Source organism: Anopheles coustani, chromosome 2 (assembly GCF_943734705.1).
Source record: "Anopheles coustani chromosome 2, idAnoCousDA_361_x.2, whole genome shotgun sequence".
NCBI classification, from domain to species: Eukaryota; Metazoa; Arthropoda; class Insecta; order Diptera; family Culicidae; genus Anopheles; species Anopheles coustani.
In genome coordinates this window covers 12,852,898-12,872,241 of record NC_071289.1, presented here as the reverse complement: position 1 = coordinate 12,872,241, position 19,344 = coordinate 12,852,898, and the positions used below count along the sequence as shown (strand labels likewise).

At 46.3% G+C, this 19,344-nt stretch overlaps 1 protein-coding gene across 1 annotated transcript in view; it reads left to right on the top strand.

Annotated features, from left to right (window-relative positions):
- LOC131267007 (uncharacterized membrane protein DDB_G0293934) overlaps nucleotides 1-19,344 on the top strand; it is a 107,941-nt gene that overhangs the window by 5,023 nt on the left and 83,574 nt on the right. The window contains exon 2 of the mRNA XM_058269738.1: nucleotides 1,206-2,811. Within this exon, the coding sequence (XP_058125721.1) occupies nucleotides 2,608-2,811 (204 nt within the window). The 5' untranslated portion in view covers nucleotides 1,206-2,607. The remainder of the gene's footprint in view (nucleotides 1-1,205; nucleotides 2,812-19,344) is intronic.

Here is a 19,344-nt window from a genome sequence, read left to right as displayed (position 1 = left end):
CGTGCCGCGTCATTTCTTAACCTACTCTGGCTCGGATTCGAGACTTCGGATGGTTCGTCTTCCCAAACGAGCGACTCGATTTAAAAAAAAAAGCGAAAGATGGATTTTTAATTTTCGGAAGAACGGGTTACCTAGTTGTGGCCAACTTTTACTCCGATAAATGCCAAACCGGGACAATAGGCAGGCAGACGAAACAATCCGCTCTGGGGCCTAGATCCGTATCGAGAAAGGAAAATAAAAGCACGATCCCAGAAGGAAAAAAAACAAAAACTGCTCGTCAAGATAAATCCTACGCCAAACTGAGTTTGAAGATTCATCGAGGAATAGTTTTTGATATCAACCCACAACCAGCGGCGCGCAGAAATTGGGGGGTTTAAATGCATTTCTTTGCTAGCGCGAACCGCCACATCATGCGGCTGGTAGATTAGAAGCTAGGATGGAATCGGAAGGGGCGGGTGGAAGTGTAACACCCCGAATGGGCTAAATTTTTCCCTATCTCGCACCTTGCGAATGGCGCACCCCCTGGAAGCGGCAAGGTCCGACCATTGTAGCGTTCCGGTGGTAGTGGTAGTCGCCGTCGTCGTAAGAAATGGTGTTTATCTTCTTTCCAGCCGCCCCGCCGTATCGTTTCCCCACCACCGACGGACGGGTGTTGTTTTTCCGATGCAAAAAAAAAACACGGGCAGTGGAAAGCGAATGGAAAGCTTGGCGTGTTGCTGACCTGTAAGGCTCGAGCGCGAGGTGGATCGAAAAGTACTTTAGCATTTTAGTACTGACCATTTTGTTAAAGTACAGGGAAAGGAAAGTCAAATTTTCATGTTATCCGATAACTTGGGTATTCATGTGAAACCTAGGGCTTATGATATGAAACTGTAAGGATAGAAGTGGGAGCATCCTTCAGAAAGTGAAATATTAAGGTTTAGATTGATTAAGTAGAATAAAGATTGACCGAAGTGAAAAAAAGAACCCGGTTGCTTGCGTATATGGATTGACCCCCTTGTTTTTAAGGTCTATGATATCAAAGCACCCTCCTTAGCAACCTGGTATTAATTTCTGAAATATATTTTCCGTTCGAAGGCAACTCTTCGACCAACCGGATGCGAATCTACGTAGGCTAGCCGTCGGCTTCGCATTTGTGCCTATTTTCTCATTTCGGTGATTTACTCAATCGTATCTCTTTTCTTTTTATTTCTTCTCCTCCGTAGTGCAAAAATCCTCCCGCAACCAGCTTTGAAGCTACATCCGAGCGTAAGACGAAGATATCGTAGCTAACTCGTAGAAGTATACCCAGCATACAACACATAAATTGGCGGAAGAAAACCGACGACCACGCGTTGCTCTTGCCGATGCGCAACCGATGCAACCGCAAGCGCATACACCACGTGTATAACCGTTGGCGGAGGATGCAAATGGATAATAAAAGCCATTAGAGCGGGCAACCCCGGAACAACGGTAAACGGCACAATCGGAAAGCTGAGGGTGTAAAGCGAAAGGCAACCAGCGGAAAGCAGAAAGGTGAACCCACGGGCGGAAACTCGGGGTCGCTGCTACTACGATTATATGGTGGAGAAATGAACCGTGGCCAGCGTGTACCGGCTCGGATGATGGGCGGCGGATCTGCACTGGCAAAACTGTACCCAGAAAATGACGGTTAAGTAATCTCGCCGTCTTAAGCAGGAAAAATTGTCCGCTTCCTTAACGCTTCGGAAGAAATTCGGAAGCGAAAGAAAAACAATCAACGGTAGAAGAGTGATCGCGCAGCGGTGGCGCGCCACAGGTTCAGCGAAGTACGAATACCAAGCAAGAAAAGGGTATATAGTTGCTGTTTGAAAACGCAAAGTACTGTTCGGGAACGAGCGAAAGCATCATCTTATCGTGTTTCTCTATTCTCGAATGTAAATTGCCTTCAAACCTGCTCACCGTTGATCGGTGAGGACGGAAAAGGGAATTAAAACTAGCGACCCTAGAGCGAGGGTACTCGTCGTTCGACAGATCGTAATTTTCCACCCGGGAGGGTCGTTATCGAATGTTCTTAGCGTACAGATGACTGACCGTCTGCTGGCTTTCGAGCAAGTTCTCAAGCACCCCGTTAGCTAAAGTGTTAGTGAAGTGCGAGCTGAGTCGAGTGGAAGTGGAAGAGAGTAGAAACCCGTCCGGCAAAGCCCTTAGGGTGTGATTTAAGATTTTGTTGGTTTCCGTAAAAGGGGAAAACAGAAATCAAGTGTTTTTCGGGCGAGGTGTCCCGTCGATCGTGCAGACGGGTTCCTTTGATTGGGCGAAGGGCAGGAAAATTAAAATAAGCAGCTAACGAAATAACGAAGGGAAGATAAAGGAGGGAAGAAAACAAGGCGTTCGAGAGGAAAGTGCATAATTCTACGTCTCGTTAAGGCTCCGGACGACCCGTCGTTAGATCGGTGTTGGTGGTTGTTTTCGGGAAAAGAAGGAAGTGATCGGTAGTGTGGCGCAGGAAAAGTTCTCCCGGAGTCGCATTCCCAGGAACGCAAGGAAGGAGGTGGTGCGTGCGAACGAAGAAGCGTGTGAAGCCCCGGCACATTTCGCAGGCAGCCGCAGGACGAAAATCCGTTCAAGGTGTCGCTCAACGGGAAAATGCGGGTCACGTCGGAATCGAATTCCGGCCCGCCAAGCCGTACGCCATCCATCATGGACAGCCCGACGCTGGCGCGCGTCGAGCGGGCCCGCCTGCGCCAGGAAGCGGACGGCAATCACGGCGGATCGCGGGCGGGTTCGGCGGCGAGCGGAGGTGGCGGCCAGCGTGAGGACAGTCTAGAGCGCTGTCTGCTCGATCCCAAGGTAAGTGCCGCAGAAGGACCAAACCACCAACCAGGACGACGATGACGACGACGACGACGACGACGATGATGAAGCCAAAGGCGATGGTGTGAAGGCCTTCTCCAATTTAGGAGAAGGATTTACTTGTCAGGCCAAACTTTCGCCGGCATCGTTTTGTTTATTTATTCCGCTTATATCCATTTATTCCGGTGGCATCCACCGAGTGGTGAGGCGCGGCGTTGGAGCAGAACATGGGAAATAACTGAGATAAATATCGTGCGCACCGAGCCACAAGAACGAGCCTGCGAAGTCGCGTCATTCAAAGCCGAGTCTCCGCTCCTTCGTAGGTTTTGCTCCTCACTTCATCCCAATCAGGTCCGAAACATGTGGGAAGTGAGGAGTAGTTCCATTATTTTTTCATTCCTCGCTTGTGCGACGTTCAACCGACGCAAGGTTTTGATATGCTGCCACCGTGCAAATTGCCACGGGGTGGGTGGTGGCGGGGGTTTGCCGCGTGCCAACGTAAACTGTCGCTGCAATCCCCGTTTACCCCAAAGTGGACGGGAAGGAGCAATCATGTGACCCTAAACGATTGCGTGAGTTATTTGCTTTTGCTCCGAAAGCCGTCCGCTTGTTGGACGGAGACGGTTCAGAGTGACAGTTCATTTTTAAACGCATCAAATTTATATTATGAACTCCCACAAAACATAACAATAATATTTTTCCAAAATAAAAAAGTAGAAACATTAATTGTACTTTATTTTCGTGCTTTTCGAAAACGATGAAACGTTTAGGTTTTTCGTTCGATGTCAAGCATTGGGAAACGTATTTGTGAAAAGATCGGAAATTCGATAGATGTAGCAAACCTGGTTTAGGTTCTTTTTTATGTTTTATATAATTTATTTTCTGTGTTTGCAGCACTTAAATTAAACTCACATCTGCCAAAGTGAATTATTTACCAAATACAATTTGTTGTAGAACTTTATAATGTTCACACTGTATTTCATTTTTCCAATTGAACAGTTTAAACAAGTTTGTCCTGAAGGTCGTGGTTTTCCTTTTTACTTTGCCTGATTCAGAAAACTTCCTTCTTGTGTTCAATTCATCAAACAATCCGATTGATGTTGTGGAATGTCGAATTTCATTGATGATTATTTATTTCCGATAATTCTAGCGGAAACAACTTTCGACAACGACTCGCTTCACAGCTCTTCCAATTCGGATGTGGTTTAATCACATCCGGAACGATCACCCGCCTTCCACGCTTGTTTAATAGCTTGTTGATGTCAACCGACGCGGTCTTGGTGTTTCGTCCCATTGGTTCACTGACAGCTGCATTCCACGAAGACATTTCCGTTCGCGATCGACCAATCCGTTGACCTCCCTCGGATCGGTCAAATGGGTCACTTCCTATCGGCGACGACGGCTTTATTATCAGCTGGTCAGGAAGCGAGCGTCGACGGCATTTTAACGGAGGCGGTGTAACAAAACCTCTGACACGTTAATCATCGGTCTCTCATCGCGGTTTGGATAAGCAAAAACAACACCAATTGCTCTGGTGATTCTTACGTCAACCGGGCCCGGTAATGACCGTGTTGTGGAATGTTTCTGTTCCAAATGGTGTTCATTTCGATGTTTTTTTTTCAAAACAATCTTCCACCCAAGTGTCGTTATCGCACTCCTTAAAATCGTCTTCTTTGGTTAAAGACAGACACTATCTTTCTTTTTGTCCTACCTTGCAAAGCCGCACCCAACCCCGCCGATTGACCCTGGCCCATTAAACAAAAAGTGAAGTGCAGCACTCACGGGTGGGTAAATGATGATCATGATGGCCGGGAGAGAGCGGGGGGATGGTATGAGCAGAAAATCGCGATTTCCGCTCCGGGGAATCGGACCTGCTTGGGGTGATGATGGTCGGTCGGTGACGGGAAACGCTTTGACTCACACACGCCGAGTGACATTACCTTCCACGAATCGTGATTGCAGCACGGGGGATGATTTTTTCTTTTATTTCGTCTGGCATTGTGACGAACGCCGGCGTCAGGGTCATCGTAAAACCAATGGTCGGGCGAGCTATTGCCGTGATAAATTTCGTCCAAAAAGGCTGACACACAGCAGAGAGAATTGTTTACGTTCGAGGTAATAATACGATAAGCCATGGATGCTTCTTTTTAAAACCCCCATGCTAGGATCTAGTTCAGCATATTTTTCGTAACTTAAAAATCACTTTCAAAAGACGTTTGAATCTCTCATACCGCACACCATGTTAACACGCGATGATTAAAATAACAAACTTCCAATGATGCGTGACGGCATTAAAATGGAGGGAGGCAAAAAAAAAACATTGAAATGCACACAGCCAAAAACCAATAAAGAAAAAGCACACAGGAAATGGCAAAGAGCATCGACGGAGCCGAGAAGTCATCGCATTCACACAAGAGCTTCTTCGTCAGCATTCGGTATCGCAAATGTTTGCGATCTGACCTCGTCTGGTGCGAAGATGACGCACCGGCCGTATGTTACGCCGGCCCGTAGTGAAAGGGAATCGGATCGCTCTGCGCCAGGAACGCAGGCTTGAAGTGTCGACTTAAGCTTGCTAATTGCTGCACGGTGGTTTGTTGCCGTGTCTCTTGGTGGCGCTGCGGAACTGGCCTCGGCCGGTGAATCTTTGGCTGAGGCTGTGAATGGTTCAAAAGGGGGTCGGGGGTGTTGCTCACTGTACCAACAACAAGAAGCAACTGACAAACGTGGACATGGCGTGGTGACTTTCGAACGCAAGTGTAGGGGAAAACATAGGAAACAGCAATAAATGAAAACATTAAATCGAAAACTGCAAACAAAACATGGCAAATGCACGCAGGATGATATCGGGAAACTAATTGGTTTGTGTTTTAATTTTTGCTGGCGGGAAAGTTAGCTGTACCGACGACCACCGGGATGTTTGTTTTCTTCGTGCCTTGATGTGGTCAGTTGGTAGAAAGTGAGTGAGTTGCTTGTGTTTTCAACTGTTGTTTTGTCTGTGCATAGTTTAAAATCCATATCGTAAAACTGGAGCAAGTATGCTCATTGAGGCTAATGTCAGAGTTAGATTTCCAGTTTGTCTTTTCTTTACAGCAAACTTTTGCTAGAAAAGATTCTTAAACATTTACAATCAATTTACAACGTTCGTGTTCAGAAGATTTTTGTAGACATTTTTACTTCACATGAATCGAAAGGTAAAGTTCTCCCAAATAGAGGAAGCTCCTTTTGACCTTGATTGAGTTTCGAACATCCATCGAAAATGGCGCCACAACACACGGCCCCAAAAAACATTGTAATCTCATTATTATTACCACAAGCTGCTGTTGTGCTCCGTGTTGTTAAACAAGTGTTCGCCCACTTTGTGAATCATAGATGAAAGGAATGTTGTCATCCATTTTATCGTCTTCCGATTGCAAGCGATAAGATAAGATCATCCGCAAAGGCAATTAGCCAAACCTGCATCGGTATGTCCGGTTTCGCTTGCTGATCCTAACCTCTACGAAAGGGGTGTTTCGTTGCTCGGTTGTGTTTAATCTAAGCCGCTTGATGATTAAGCCGCCGCTAGATGCGGCTATCTCGGTTGCTTAATTAATCGTTCGGGTGCCCTAATGTCTTACATCAGACCCCAATGCAGGCCGATAAGTTGAGCACATTCGCCCATTAAAATATTTGACTCTTCCCCCCTTCCGTTACGGGTCTGGAGCGTCCGGAGGGTGAATGTTTGCTTGGAAAAAGATTTGTGGCTTGCAGTGCAAACAAACGCTCGTGACTGCTATTCGTCCGGGGCATTGTGCAATGGCGGGTGGTGTCGGCGATCAAATTCAGGCCAGCGATCGCTGTGAAATGTAGCTTTGCCCATACGCCACCATAAACTAGCGTGCTCTAGATACTGGAAAATCAACAAACATCGCATTTGCACCGCAAAGCCGTATGCAGCGTTTGCCGCCGTTCCGCCGCGTGGCCGTTACCGATGTTTCCCTGCAACTGCACTCCGACCGACATTGGAGTGGTCAAGGATCGGCGATCTTGAATTAATCACGGCACTGATCGTGCCCGTGTGAGTTGGTTGCCGGTTTTGGGCATTCGTGCGCGAAGCCATGCGATGCGGAGACGATCCAACAGTTACTTTATACTTAAACTGGGTTTGATGCCAAAATGAAAAGAGAAAAAATGCTTGCATTAATTCTAAGAATCAACTTTACGCCGGAACTCCTCCGACAAACAGGCAGAAAATCACACACACACACGCCGTACATTTGTCGATCTCTGGGACCTTCGGCCGATCTTCGATGTCGGTTATCGTGTGCCCAGTCGATTGCACAATTAAACTGTTGTACGCTTATTTGCGCCAGACACGAAGCAGATGGAGTTGAGAGTAGGAAGTGCTGATGCGATGCGTTCGAATGCTGCTGCTGTGCGCACCTATAATGACGGAAGTCGCTCCTACACCCGACAAGGTGCAGCGTTAGCGTCTCGACGGAGTACGTCCGGAAGTTGTGACACGGTCAGCCCAAACAGCACAACACGACCAAAAGTGGAAACAGCATGGCATTCAAAGTGTATTGCTTGGTAGGTTGGTGGAAATCGGTAGGAAATCTTAATAAGTAAGATGCGTGCGGCACGACACTATTTTATGATTATTCTATAATTTCCACACACTCCAACTATAGCTGATAGACAAAGCGTATAAACAACAAATATGTCAACCTTGTATCATTAGTTGCATAGCTCTCTAACGGTTGCAATTGGTTGAAATTAGTCTGAAATATCTACTGCATGCTAAAGTTAGACTTCTTTTCCAAATTTGTGTATTTCGAACCTATTAAGTGGAAGTGTACGAATGAATTTGAGTATATACAATTAAAAAAGGTCCTAGAAATCAGTCTATTTCTTTTATCACTGACAATTTAGCAGTCATAAACATCATGGAAGAAGTTATTTACTGATAAGTTCTATATCGATCGTTTGATAAAATGAAATGAGAGCTCTAGTAAATTTGTACAGTGTTTCTGTAACTAGTTGGAAAATTTTAATTACAGTTCACACCAATTCTACGTTATGTTCATATGCTTTTAATAAATATAGAAATAATGTTGGATGGCACAAAATCGCTATGGACTATTCTTACCACGTTATTGATCATTTCTCTGCTGTATTTGTTTCAAATGGTATAATTTCGCACCTGGCAGTTTTCCAACTCCTGGAAAATCCATACCTAAAAGCCGCTCCGGAGATTGGAAAAGGCTATATTTAGCTGCCGTCAATTTGGCATCGGCAGCGTGCTACAATAATCGTTCCACAATCGTTCCGATGCCACCGATTGCCGAAGAGGAATTTCCTCAACCCGGCGCTTGCCTTTTTGCCCAACTGCATAATTGTGAGTCGCACGTGAGTTGGCAGCAGTTGCATTCTACATCGTTGCACTCTCATTGGCCCACGAGAATTAATCATACGATCAGCTTTCCATTCGCACCGGCCGACGTCAACATTAACACAACCGGCCGGTGGGAAAACCAGTGGCGTGCGCATTTTCCGTTCGCGATCGCGCTGTGGCCGCACGAATCTGATTTGATTTGGCCACACAAGCTTCGGCTGCATGTGAAAGCGACGTGAAACAAGCTCGAATGCTAATCAGCGTTGATCAATGATGGTGTATATGAGCTACCGTCAAACATTCCGCCATCTTTCGGGAGAGAGAAAGAGAGAAGGGGGTTCGATTTCGTTGATTTTTAAACATTGTTTCACGATGTTATTTTTCCACCCGGTGCAGTTTTCCGGGGACCGACTTTTGATTTGATGGTGGTCGTTTTTCGTGATGAGCCAAATCAGCGTCATGTCCTCGCGTTGGTTGCGTGACCATTATCCAACCAACAGTCGCTTCCACCCGTCGCTGGCCCTGCCGTCCCTGCGTGTCCTCCAAACGCACCATTTCACCACCCACTACCGCCGGTCGGCCGAATTCCGAGGGAAAGCCATGAAAAGTGCGTCGAAAGTGATAAAAATGATTAATTATGCTGTCGTATATTTTTTTTATTGAATCTAATTTTATTATTATCCACTCCGTCCGTCGTCGTTCACCCGCGAGGGGTGGTTGACCGCAGAGGAAAAAGAGATAGAGAGAGAGAGAGGGAGAAAAAAACGAGTACTCCATTGCCGCCACCGAAAGTCCTTCGGGACGTCCCGGAAGAACCCCACCACCATGTTTTCCCTTGTTTTCACGAGCTTCCCGTGCCTGTTCGACGCAGTTTGGCCGCCTCCGGTGCTGGGGGGGTGGGGAGAGTTTTGTGGCGGGAAAGCTTTGATCTTACCCCGGGTACTTTATTATCACTTCTACTGATGGGTCACCCACTGCCGTCCATCGCTGCGGGCGGACGGTACACATTTCTTGGCCTTCCCTGTCCCGTCCACCATTTGGTCGAGGTTTTGGTTTTTCTCGTTGGTTTTCTTCCTCGCCTCTTCGTTTGTATAGACCACCCCCCGCGAGGTATAAAGGGCGAATCCTCGGGCCAGCGATGGGGCTATAAAACTGGATTTATAGCATTAAAATTACATCCACTGTGTGTGTGTGTGTGTGTATTCCTCCCGCTGCAGACTGCCGGAGGAGGTTGGTGGCGGTGGCGCTTGGACGGAGTGGGTCATCGCGTTTACAAGCGAAAATAAAAGAATACTCCTCCCGAGCGCGAGGCCTCGTGGAAGCTTATGAGCCGAGCCTTCCCTTTCGCGCGACCCGAGGGGAAGGGGGGAGGGAAAATGGGAAGAAGAATGGCCTCATCTAGTTGGAAATTGGCAGGAAAATAAAAATTCAAGAATCCATCCATTCTCCTCCGTCCCTTCAGCTTCTTTCTGGACGACGGTTCGGGGTTCATGTCTACCGCTCGGGGGAAAAGGCTGCAATATCTGCCGTCGGAAAAGCCTCCACTCGTGTGACACATAGACGACGACGACGAGGACAGCAGGGTGTGTTTGTCGCGTGTTGTTGCCGCAGCCGCACCGCCGCCTCTTTCCCCAGCATCCACGGGTTCGGATGATGAATGCTCTGCCCGTTAAAGATGACGACGCGATAAAGGATAATAGCGTAGCGCAACATTGTGCGTGCGTTAGACCTCTCTCAACCCCCCCCCCAATCCCCGCACCGTTTTGCGGGAAACTGGAAACTGTTGCCAGGAATTTTCCGCAAGCCAACCTTAGCGGGGGGGGATCGAGGGTGGGCCGGGATGATCCGTTTTCTTAACAGCCCTTCCTGGACCGGGACCATTGTACGGTACGGCTGTTTGAAGTATGTTTATCATCGCTCGCCCGGCTGACATCATGTCGCCAGTGTTAATAGAGCAATTGTCTATGGCTTTTCTTGGGTGGAAGAATAAACGGGAGAAGGACCCTTAGGACCTAAAGGAAAAAAAAACGAACTTAAGAAAACGGGTGGGTGGACTCGTGTTCAATGTTGGATCCTTGTTGTCGGAAAAAGTACAACCACATTTTTAACCAGCTGAAAATTCTTCCTTTGAGTTATGTTTATGACTCAAAGGAAGAATTTTTAGCTTCATTTGATCGTAAAGAGTACAAGAGAGTGACTATTTATAAGACATCAAATCGCGACAAAGCTTTATGAGTTGACATAAGGGAGGGAAAACGATGAGTTGACAAGGTAAACGATTTGTATTTATTTTAAATGGACGTAAACATCCCCGGCCTTATCATCAAATATGAAAACCAACTACTCAAAGTTTGTTGGATTTTATTTAATCCACATTGTTTACAGTTTATTGTGTTTTACAAATTGAAAACAGACTTTCGATTTATCAGTACTTAAACTATGAATAATACAGAAAGACGCAATTTTATGTTTTCTTACTTCAGTTTGATTTATAGAAAATTGTATTCATTGGTTTTTAGATCGTTACTTTTCAAAAACTCTTATTGATTGTTAACTACTCAAAATTATTTATTATTAGAATGGCTCCGATGTAGGTTGCAAGTGTTTTTAAAATTATTTTTCCAACAATTTACTCTTGTGGGTAAATAAATTAATAAAATTAGGCCCAATCATGTATGACCCGTTGCAGGAAATCACGTTGATCAACCGATTTTTCCTACGATGGTATTTTACGGATAAATGTCTGTCGTCTTTAAGGCTTTTCAATAATTCATCGCCGCGTCTAGGAAGGGAAGTAAAGTGTGGCGAAGGTTAATCCTCGAGAGATAGAAATCTTCTCATTACTATTCGTTTACTCTACCATACGTCGGTGGATTATTTCGTTAGCCTGGTAAAACCACAATTTCCGCCTGGTTCCAAACATTTCTGGTGCTGCCTGAAACAGACCACACAAACGCGGATATACCGTAGGGTTGACTATCGTCGAGAGATGTAGTTATCATTTAACCCTTACGTCAACGGTTTAGCAGAACGTGAAGCTTTTTAATATTTCCTATCGCTGGCAGCGCGGTTCTCGCTTGGCGCGTTTCTCGTTTTGGTTCGTGCCGAAAGACTTCTTTGAAATGAGGTAAAGGAAAAAAAAACAACCAGAACGCGCCTCTTCAAACCAGAAGCCCGGCAAGAGTTGCGTACGTTTATTCGTCCTCCAACGCAGCGGCGTTTCTTGTGCTGCATGGCGAGCGATTGAGGAAGACCGATTTCTGAGAGGGTTATGGTTTTACCTTATTTAGTCTTTAGTACGCCCAACGATCCACCGAAACCGTCGCACCATACCACACATACTTTGCTGTTTATGATTTGCTCATCATCCACCAAACGACCGAACGGCGACGCCGCCGATGACGATGTGGTAATAATTCAATTAAAACTGTCATAAAATGTGTCCGGGAGTTGGGAGTTCTAGTGTTCGGAGGGTGCCCGGTACGGAACAGAAGTGTCACCAGTGTCGCTGCCGTTGGCCATTTGTCGGGTTTTGATGTGTAACCGCGGAACGAACGGTCTCTGCTGAACCGCCAACCGAAGAAGATAAAGCACCGGGCATAGCGAAGCGTGTCAGTCAATTAATATTCAATCAATTTCCTAGCGACCCGCTGATGAACGACGCGTTGGGGCTTTATGCGTTAAGCGGGCGGGCGGCCATCTTATATGCTGTCATCTGAAAGCCGATTCTCGAATTGGTCAACTCGGGGTGAGGTCAGCCTGCTGGTTGCGTCGTTGGTGCTTTTCATTGTGCAGTCGTTGAGTCAACCACCCGGTGCATTCCGTGACTAATATCATCCCCATCGACGCTGATCCGTGCACTCACCTTGCCGAGTGACTAACGCTTTTGGCGGCACATTGGCGGCTTTTAGAGGTTCATCATCACCTTCTCCGATGCACGCGAGAATGGCGTCACTGTGTGTGTGCCCCTTAACGAACCCCGGTAACAATTATCATGCCATTGCGCATTCTGGATGCACAACGATGCATCTCACGCCCCGTGTGCCTCCACTCTTCATCAGACAAGGGGACGACGACGTGTAAATTGTGCACAATGGCGATGCCGTCTAGTCTGAGTTCCTCTAGAGGACATTACTATTCATTTGCTTAATATTATTCCACATTGCGGAAGTCTACGGCTTATAATTCGTTCCATTGTGCACTTAACTATTTTGAGCTGCCTTCCCTACGGGCGAATATGTTTTAACTACTTAATTACGATCATTTGATATCTGATGTCGATAAGAAATATAAGTTCTGGAAGACTGAACTTAAAAAAAATCCCCATATGGTTGTCATCGGTTCAGTCTGGTGGAAAACGGGGTGCGCCAAAGTGCCTCCCAATAACGGGTGGACCGTTCGACAATATTCTAATTAGATTTCGTTTATTAGCATAGATTACTTGGAGTTAATTAATTTCATAGCTTCAGCGTTGGGTCTGCTGCACGTCAAGCAAAAAAAAGGGAAATCCCATCGATCCCAATCCCTCGAGCTCTCCGCGCCGACTCCGGATGCCGGGCGGAAGTCGTTGTGTTACGAAATTAATAGATCGGATGCGGCTACCCCGTACCCACTCTCACCAGCGCTCACTGTGGTTCGCAAATAATATTCACATTTGCGGTCATGGTTTTGCATGGATGTGCCTGTGCGGTGGTGGTGGAGGGGGCTGTCGTTGTGCGTACGTTGATTGAAGTAGCACGCCGTAGCCGGCGGACACGTTTTCCCTCCGGGGAGTAGCACGCATTAGCACTTGCCGCTACCAGCAACAGCAGAATCAGCAGCAATGGTAGCGGTTGAAGCCCATTAGCTTTAATTTGGCGCGTAAACGCATTCACTCTGGTTCCTCCCCTTTTGGGGGGAGGGTCGAATAGAAGGACGAACGTCGGGGTACGAAATGATGGAGAGAATGAAGAGGAATTTGTCCTCGACCCCAGGGCACGTGGTCGAAGTGTACTACGTTCGGGGAGGAAATTCTCCAGGAAAAGTTACACGGAGTGCTCCCCAACCCGGAGCGTCGCCGCATGGAGGAAAAGGGACGACGCCAGGACGACGCACAATTTATACTCCATTTTCTTGCGACAACACCGTAACCAGTCCCTCGTTAAAGGGTTGCTCTGTGTGTGTGTGTGTGTTTGTAGAGCCGGGTGGGTCTTAAATTTTCCCTGGTAAATTATGAAAACTCCATTCCATAACTCTGCCGGTATCTGGTATTTCCTGAGGTTTACGTATGGCAAAAGTAAAAACCCTCGGAAACATCTGGGTCAAATAAGACCGGTTCGTTGTACGCACCAAGGGTGGTACAATTAAGCTATTTTGTTGGCATGTGCCAATTGTTGCTCGCTGCCATGTTTACGTTCTAGTGCTGCGTTTTTCATTAGGTCTCGATGGTGAAGTGACATTTAAATTGAAATTCTTTGCCACAATATTTCATGCATGATGTCATGCTATAATTGATAGATATTGTTGGCATGTCGTAATTAACGCTTTTTATCATATTAATCATGATCAGAATACTAGAACTAACTTCTGTGTGCCGAGGAATTTGGCATAAGAACTCCAAATTGCGTCGTGTCTGAAATGTTTTAAGTACCACCAGAAGTGTTACCTTTCAACAAGATTAAACTACCCAAGTTTAAGCCGCAATTGTCTTCATGCCCATTATGCGAACAACGACTTGTGCATTAACAGCACAACACTTACGTTGAAATAATCGCTATCGCATTAAGTAATTCTTTTGATTTATATCCATAACAGACAATCATCTAACCATCATTCATTCACTTCAAATGCATTCCATCTTCAGCGGCACGGCAAGGTACAAATTATCTACCGCAAATGATCACTTCGTAAAAGGCACTCGAAGCTACAAGGAGAGAACACTCGGCACTCGGTATCCGACTCGTAGGTAAACTATATTGAATCGTTGCGTGAAGTTCTCCTTTAGTCTCCCCTTTTGGCGCAGTACGTCCATCCATCCACGGCAATCCCGGGTAGAGATCTCTAGGTGACTCCCTCGGTAGTTGTACCTCGGACAGACATGGACTTTATGGGTAACACTTTTCCCAAACCCGAAGCTGCCAACGACGCCGTGTGCCACTTATGGACTAATTGCACGGCGGTAATGGACCGGTGTGTATGATCTGTCTGCTAGACACTCTCCATTTGGTCGCAATGCTGTAGCACTTCCGCAGCAGAACGATTCTAAGGAGGTGCCGTTTGAATGGTCCATCAAACCGGTGATGCTACGACGACGGTATCGTCCATGGCGACTTTGTGTAGGACGAACCTGTGAACCGAGAACCGGCCATTTGCATTTCAAATCATCCCCAACCGATACAGGTGGCGAGATAAGTTTTTTGCCTTTCATTCACCGGCTGGAAGTAGCTTCCGGCAGATGGCTGACGGACTTCCAGAGAAGTGCTTTGTGGGGTGGTAGATGGAGCAGGGATGGAGCATTCGTTTAGACCTCCCGCCTGGAGGGCATAATCGATTTCGATTTGGTGTAACATTGCTCCCGTATGTTGTAAAGTAACACCTTGTGGAAAGTGTTCTCGCTCACTCTTCTCGTAGAGGAATTTCGCACCCGAAACGAACCATCCCTTTCCGGTGAACCACCCATGCATCCCCATCTGCCACACCTTCGTGGTACCGGAAACAATAGCCAGTCCATTCTGCCTAAGGCGATCCTCCCCAAAATACAACAAACCACAACATCCAACCAAAGTCGCCGATCTGGAACGCTACCCGAGGAGCTGCTAAATGTCAAGGCTTTACGACCGCACAATCCCTGGTGCTGCTCTCTGCGGCGCTGGTCGTGGGTGAAGGAGGCGTAAAGAGGCCACCTATGGAGGAGGGGGTGATAAACCCGCCCAAATTCTGCCACATTCGAGCCGCCTCTCCCGAGTTTAATAACATAATTAGCACTTGTGGCCCCGAAAACGATGGGCGGTTTGGGGCGCATCTAATGGTTCGTCGCGCTTGTTAGCTCGGGTGCGTAGTAGTAGTTGGAGAGGTGCGAAGGTGCCTGGAGTACATTCTTTCCAGCCAGCTCCAGAGACTGGGGATGGGTGTGTGAATGGTCGTCGTCGTCGTTTACGACGGTGGTGTCGATCCGGTACCACCACCTGGGCATGGCGTGGGACGGGCTCACTATTCAGTGGCTCAGGCTTCGGAAGAGAAACTATTCCACAACGCGAGCGACACCCACGTTGTTATCGGGATCCCGCAAAGTCCCGCAGCGCGCTCGTCTACGGTCTTTGTTGTCCACGCCACACATATCGTTTTTCGAAGGTTGTCCACTTGGTTGTTTGCTCGAACGTTATTGGCGCCTCCAAACTGTCGCCTAAGCCAAGCCACAGATATGGCAGATTTAGGTTATACAAGGCTAACATTACCGACACCATAAAAAAAAAACAACAAGGTTTCTCCTATGACCTTATCCTGGTATTATCGTACGAAGGAGGTTCTTGTATTTCCATGAACCAAACTCCAAGTCCCGCGTAGTAGCAATCAATATTGTGTTGGAAGCTGAAATAAACGACGTTGCGCTTGTTGGTAGCCTTCAAAAAGACTCACGAGGAAGACAGGTTGCGCTGTAAAGTAATCAATCACGTTTCGCTCATGATCGTGCGTTCGTTTTCCTCCAGGGAAGAAGTAGTTGCCCTAATTATTGTGATCATGATCCGGTTTCGGTGTAACCTTCCACCTTTTGCCTTGGAGTTTATCCGGGAAATTATCCATCGCATCGGGGAAGTACGCCAGCCGAGCACACATTCCCAGCGTACCCGAAAGACATAAAAGGTAGCCGAAACCGTCTATCAATCATCTTCCTCCCCGGTGCTATCCGATGTTTGTTTGTGTCCGAACGGTACATTTTATGTTCGGTTCCCGAGGAACATCTCGGCGGTCGTAGGCTCGGGTCAAAGCTCTCGGACAACAAGGGTCCGTCGCACATAAACGGACAAACAAGCAAGCAGGCAACCATGGGTTTGCAGGCAATTCCCCGGTCTCTCCTTCTAGTGGCGATGGGTCAGAATCTCTGTATCGCGGACTCACGGGGTTCACATTCGCAGAGCGGAAAGTCGAGGGTGTAGTGTGGTCGGGAGCAATCTGTCAACAGAAATTGAAATTAATGTACTTTTAATGGTGCAGTGTAAATTCATCTCACCAACCCTCTTTGGATAGGCGTGTGTGTGTGTGTGCGCCGGAGTTCCAGCGAGCGCTGGACATCCCAAACCTCGTTGACCCGCAAGCTTTCGCTTCGTACCTCATCTCTTCCCCACTCAGATTCGCTCGGTGGGCTGGGAAATTAAATGTTTAATTACTTAATTGGGAATGTAAATGAACGATATTTGCGAAGCACTGACGGTTGGATGTCGAAAAACGGGCGCGCGGTGCGGAAAAACGAAATTCGACGACCTGTCTCTCTCGTCGTTGATTGCGGGAACCAGAAGGATGGATATAAAACCCACTTCTTGTGTTCTCGTGTCGTGTCTCATCTTTACTTTTCGCTGTTGGAGAAACGCCGAGCAAAAAGTGGCTTATTTTTTCTCCATGCCCTGGAAATGTACCCTCATTTAGTTTTTATCCCATGGTGCCATGGGTTAATCCAGAAGAACGAATTCTTGGAATGCGCTGTAAAGATAGGTTGTCTTATCTTTTGCTGTCTTCTCGGATAGCGATAATGGTACCAAAAAAAAAAGGGCGGTAGGGTTAACGGTTAACCAGTATGAATGTATTAATTAGCTGCTTTTTTCTGCGTGACATTAATTATCTCTAAAATGTGTACAACTATTGTGCGTTAATGAAATTAAGGTGACCTCCGGAATAGAGAATGACTTAGCTAATTATATGTTTGTCGTCAAGATTCAAAATGCCTGAGTAACGATTGTTTCGAAACAGTTTTGGTTTTTAATAAAAATGAGTCTCTGTTTTTTAAATAATTTATAAATAATTAAACATCTCCAGCAAATCAGCAAACAGTGTCCAGTCCTTAGCTCTTCTTCGTGCTGAGGGCAATTTCGATTTGCCGAGCAGCAAATTCTCTCTCATTACATTCACTTTCACCCCAGCTGGTGCTTCGGACGTGCGATGCTGTTGAAGCCGGCATCCCGTCGACGCGGGCTGTCGCCAGATCGGAAGAACGATTAAAAACCCGTCCCGGCCAACGACGACGCCACAGACCACCAGACCAGACCGGTTGTTGAGTGATCGGATTCGGAAACGTTTAACTTGGAGCATCAGCTTCGTCGGGACGTCGTGGTGGCGTGAAGCTGAAGTGACGTTCCTCGTCGAACAACAACAACACCAACGACAACAAACTAGTCAGCCACGACACGGCAAACATCACTCAATGGGGATGGTTTTCCGGTTTTCCGTACGCTGGGAAAATCTCAACGACGCCAAGTGAAGCAAAGGGCAACCGACGACAGAGACTGGTCGAAGTTCGATGGGAAATGAAGAAGGCACTGAAGGGATTGTGGAGACAAATTGGTTTCGCCAGGAGAGGGTGGTGCAGGTTGGGGAGGGGAAAGCCTCAATCAAGGAAAACGGCCGGGTAAACGTTCGGCACGACCGATAGGGGTCCCGCCGCCGGGGCCGGTGACGCGCCGTCGATGTAATTTCTATGGCGACCGGTTTGGGTGAGCTGCATCATTAAATTGATCTCGATTTTATTGCAGACGGCACAGCAAAAAACGAAAAAAAAATGAAAGGGTAAAAATAAAGAGAGAAAGTGGGGTACAGCGGGACAACTGGAAACTCCCGTTGTTTCTTATGGATGTGTTAAAGTAACACTCGCATGGTTTTATCTCATTTTCCCTTTTCCTACCGTCGTGTGCTACCGTCGAGAGCGAAATGATTGCAAAATTAGTACCGGGAGTAAAATAAAAAAAAATGAATCTCGAACATTAAACATTCAATCCAAATGCAGAAACAACTTGCAACGGAAAACGAGAGTTGTTTGGTGCGACCAGTTGTACAACCTTTCATCGTTTAACTTTCATCGTGTTGGCATGACATCTGCGATTGTACAGAACTGGAGAGTACGAAGAGAACAAATATTTGTACTTCACTGGAATGTTAATATTCAACTCTTTCAGTTTGCACAGTTGTGCAATTAATTGGTTCGGATTTTAGTGTGGGTTTATTTAAATTTACCCATCAAAACAATGATTGTGTCTGATTTTTCAATGCTCAATTCAATGTTTTTCGATCAATCAATTTCGAACTGGTTGATGTATATAGAACGGCTTTTTTTATAACTATTTTACTTGTTGTTAAAAATATTTTTTTCTGAAAAATCTTCAACGCTTTGAATTGTTACGTAAATGATCGTCATCAGAATACCAATCAGCAATTGTTTTAGTACAACTCATTTTCATTTCATTTTTGATACAATTTGTACAAGCATATAATGAAGGTTTGATTTTATATTCGTTTCTCTTTAAATCAAACTCCCTCCATAAAAATGATTAATTTTTTGTTTGCTTTTCAAAAACTTTGTTAAATGACTCAAATTGAAACGGATTGCGAACGACTAGTTAAATTCACTCAACAACTCTACATTATTTGAGTCGCTTTGAGATTGTATCCATTTCCTTGTTTTGTGTATTTACAACTATAATAATTTTCATACCTTTACCCATGGCATGACATAAAATTGACAATCTCCAGCATAGAAGAGTTCGTAACATCAAAAGCTAACCGACCGCTCACCACAGAGTTTGTTTATTTTAGATCGAAGCTTTCATAGTGCTTTCATTGTTTTCTTTCATCGCACAAAATCACTCATCGCAACTCATCGCGATCGACATTTTTTCGAAACGCAATTCATGCATTGCATGCATGCTGCACGCTGCAGTCGCCATATTTGGGAAACGCCACGTTCCAAAAGCCGTACGCAGCGGAATTTGTCCTGAATAGCGTCCGCCAAATTGAACACCAAACAGGTGGACCCGTCCCGATGCCGGCTTCGGATGAATGTTTGCGGGAAATCCAAAACCAATCTGGCTGAAATTGCAGAACCAACCCGTAATGGTGGCATGCCCTTTTACAGAGTCTGTAACGCATCCACGCGAAGATGAAGTGCGCACGAGATCGTTCGTTCGTTCCTTTTCGCC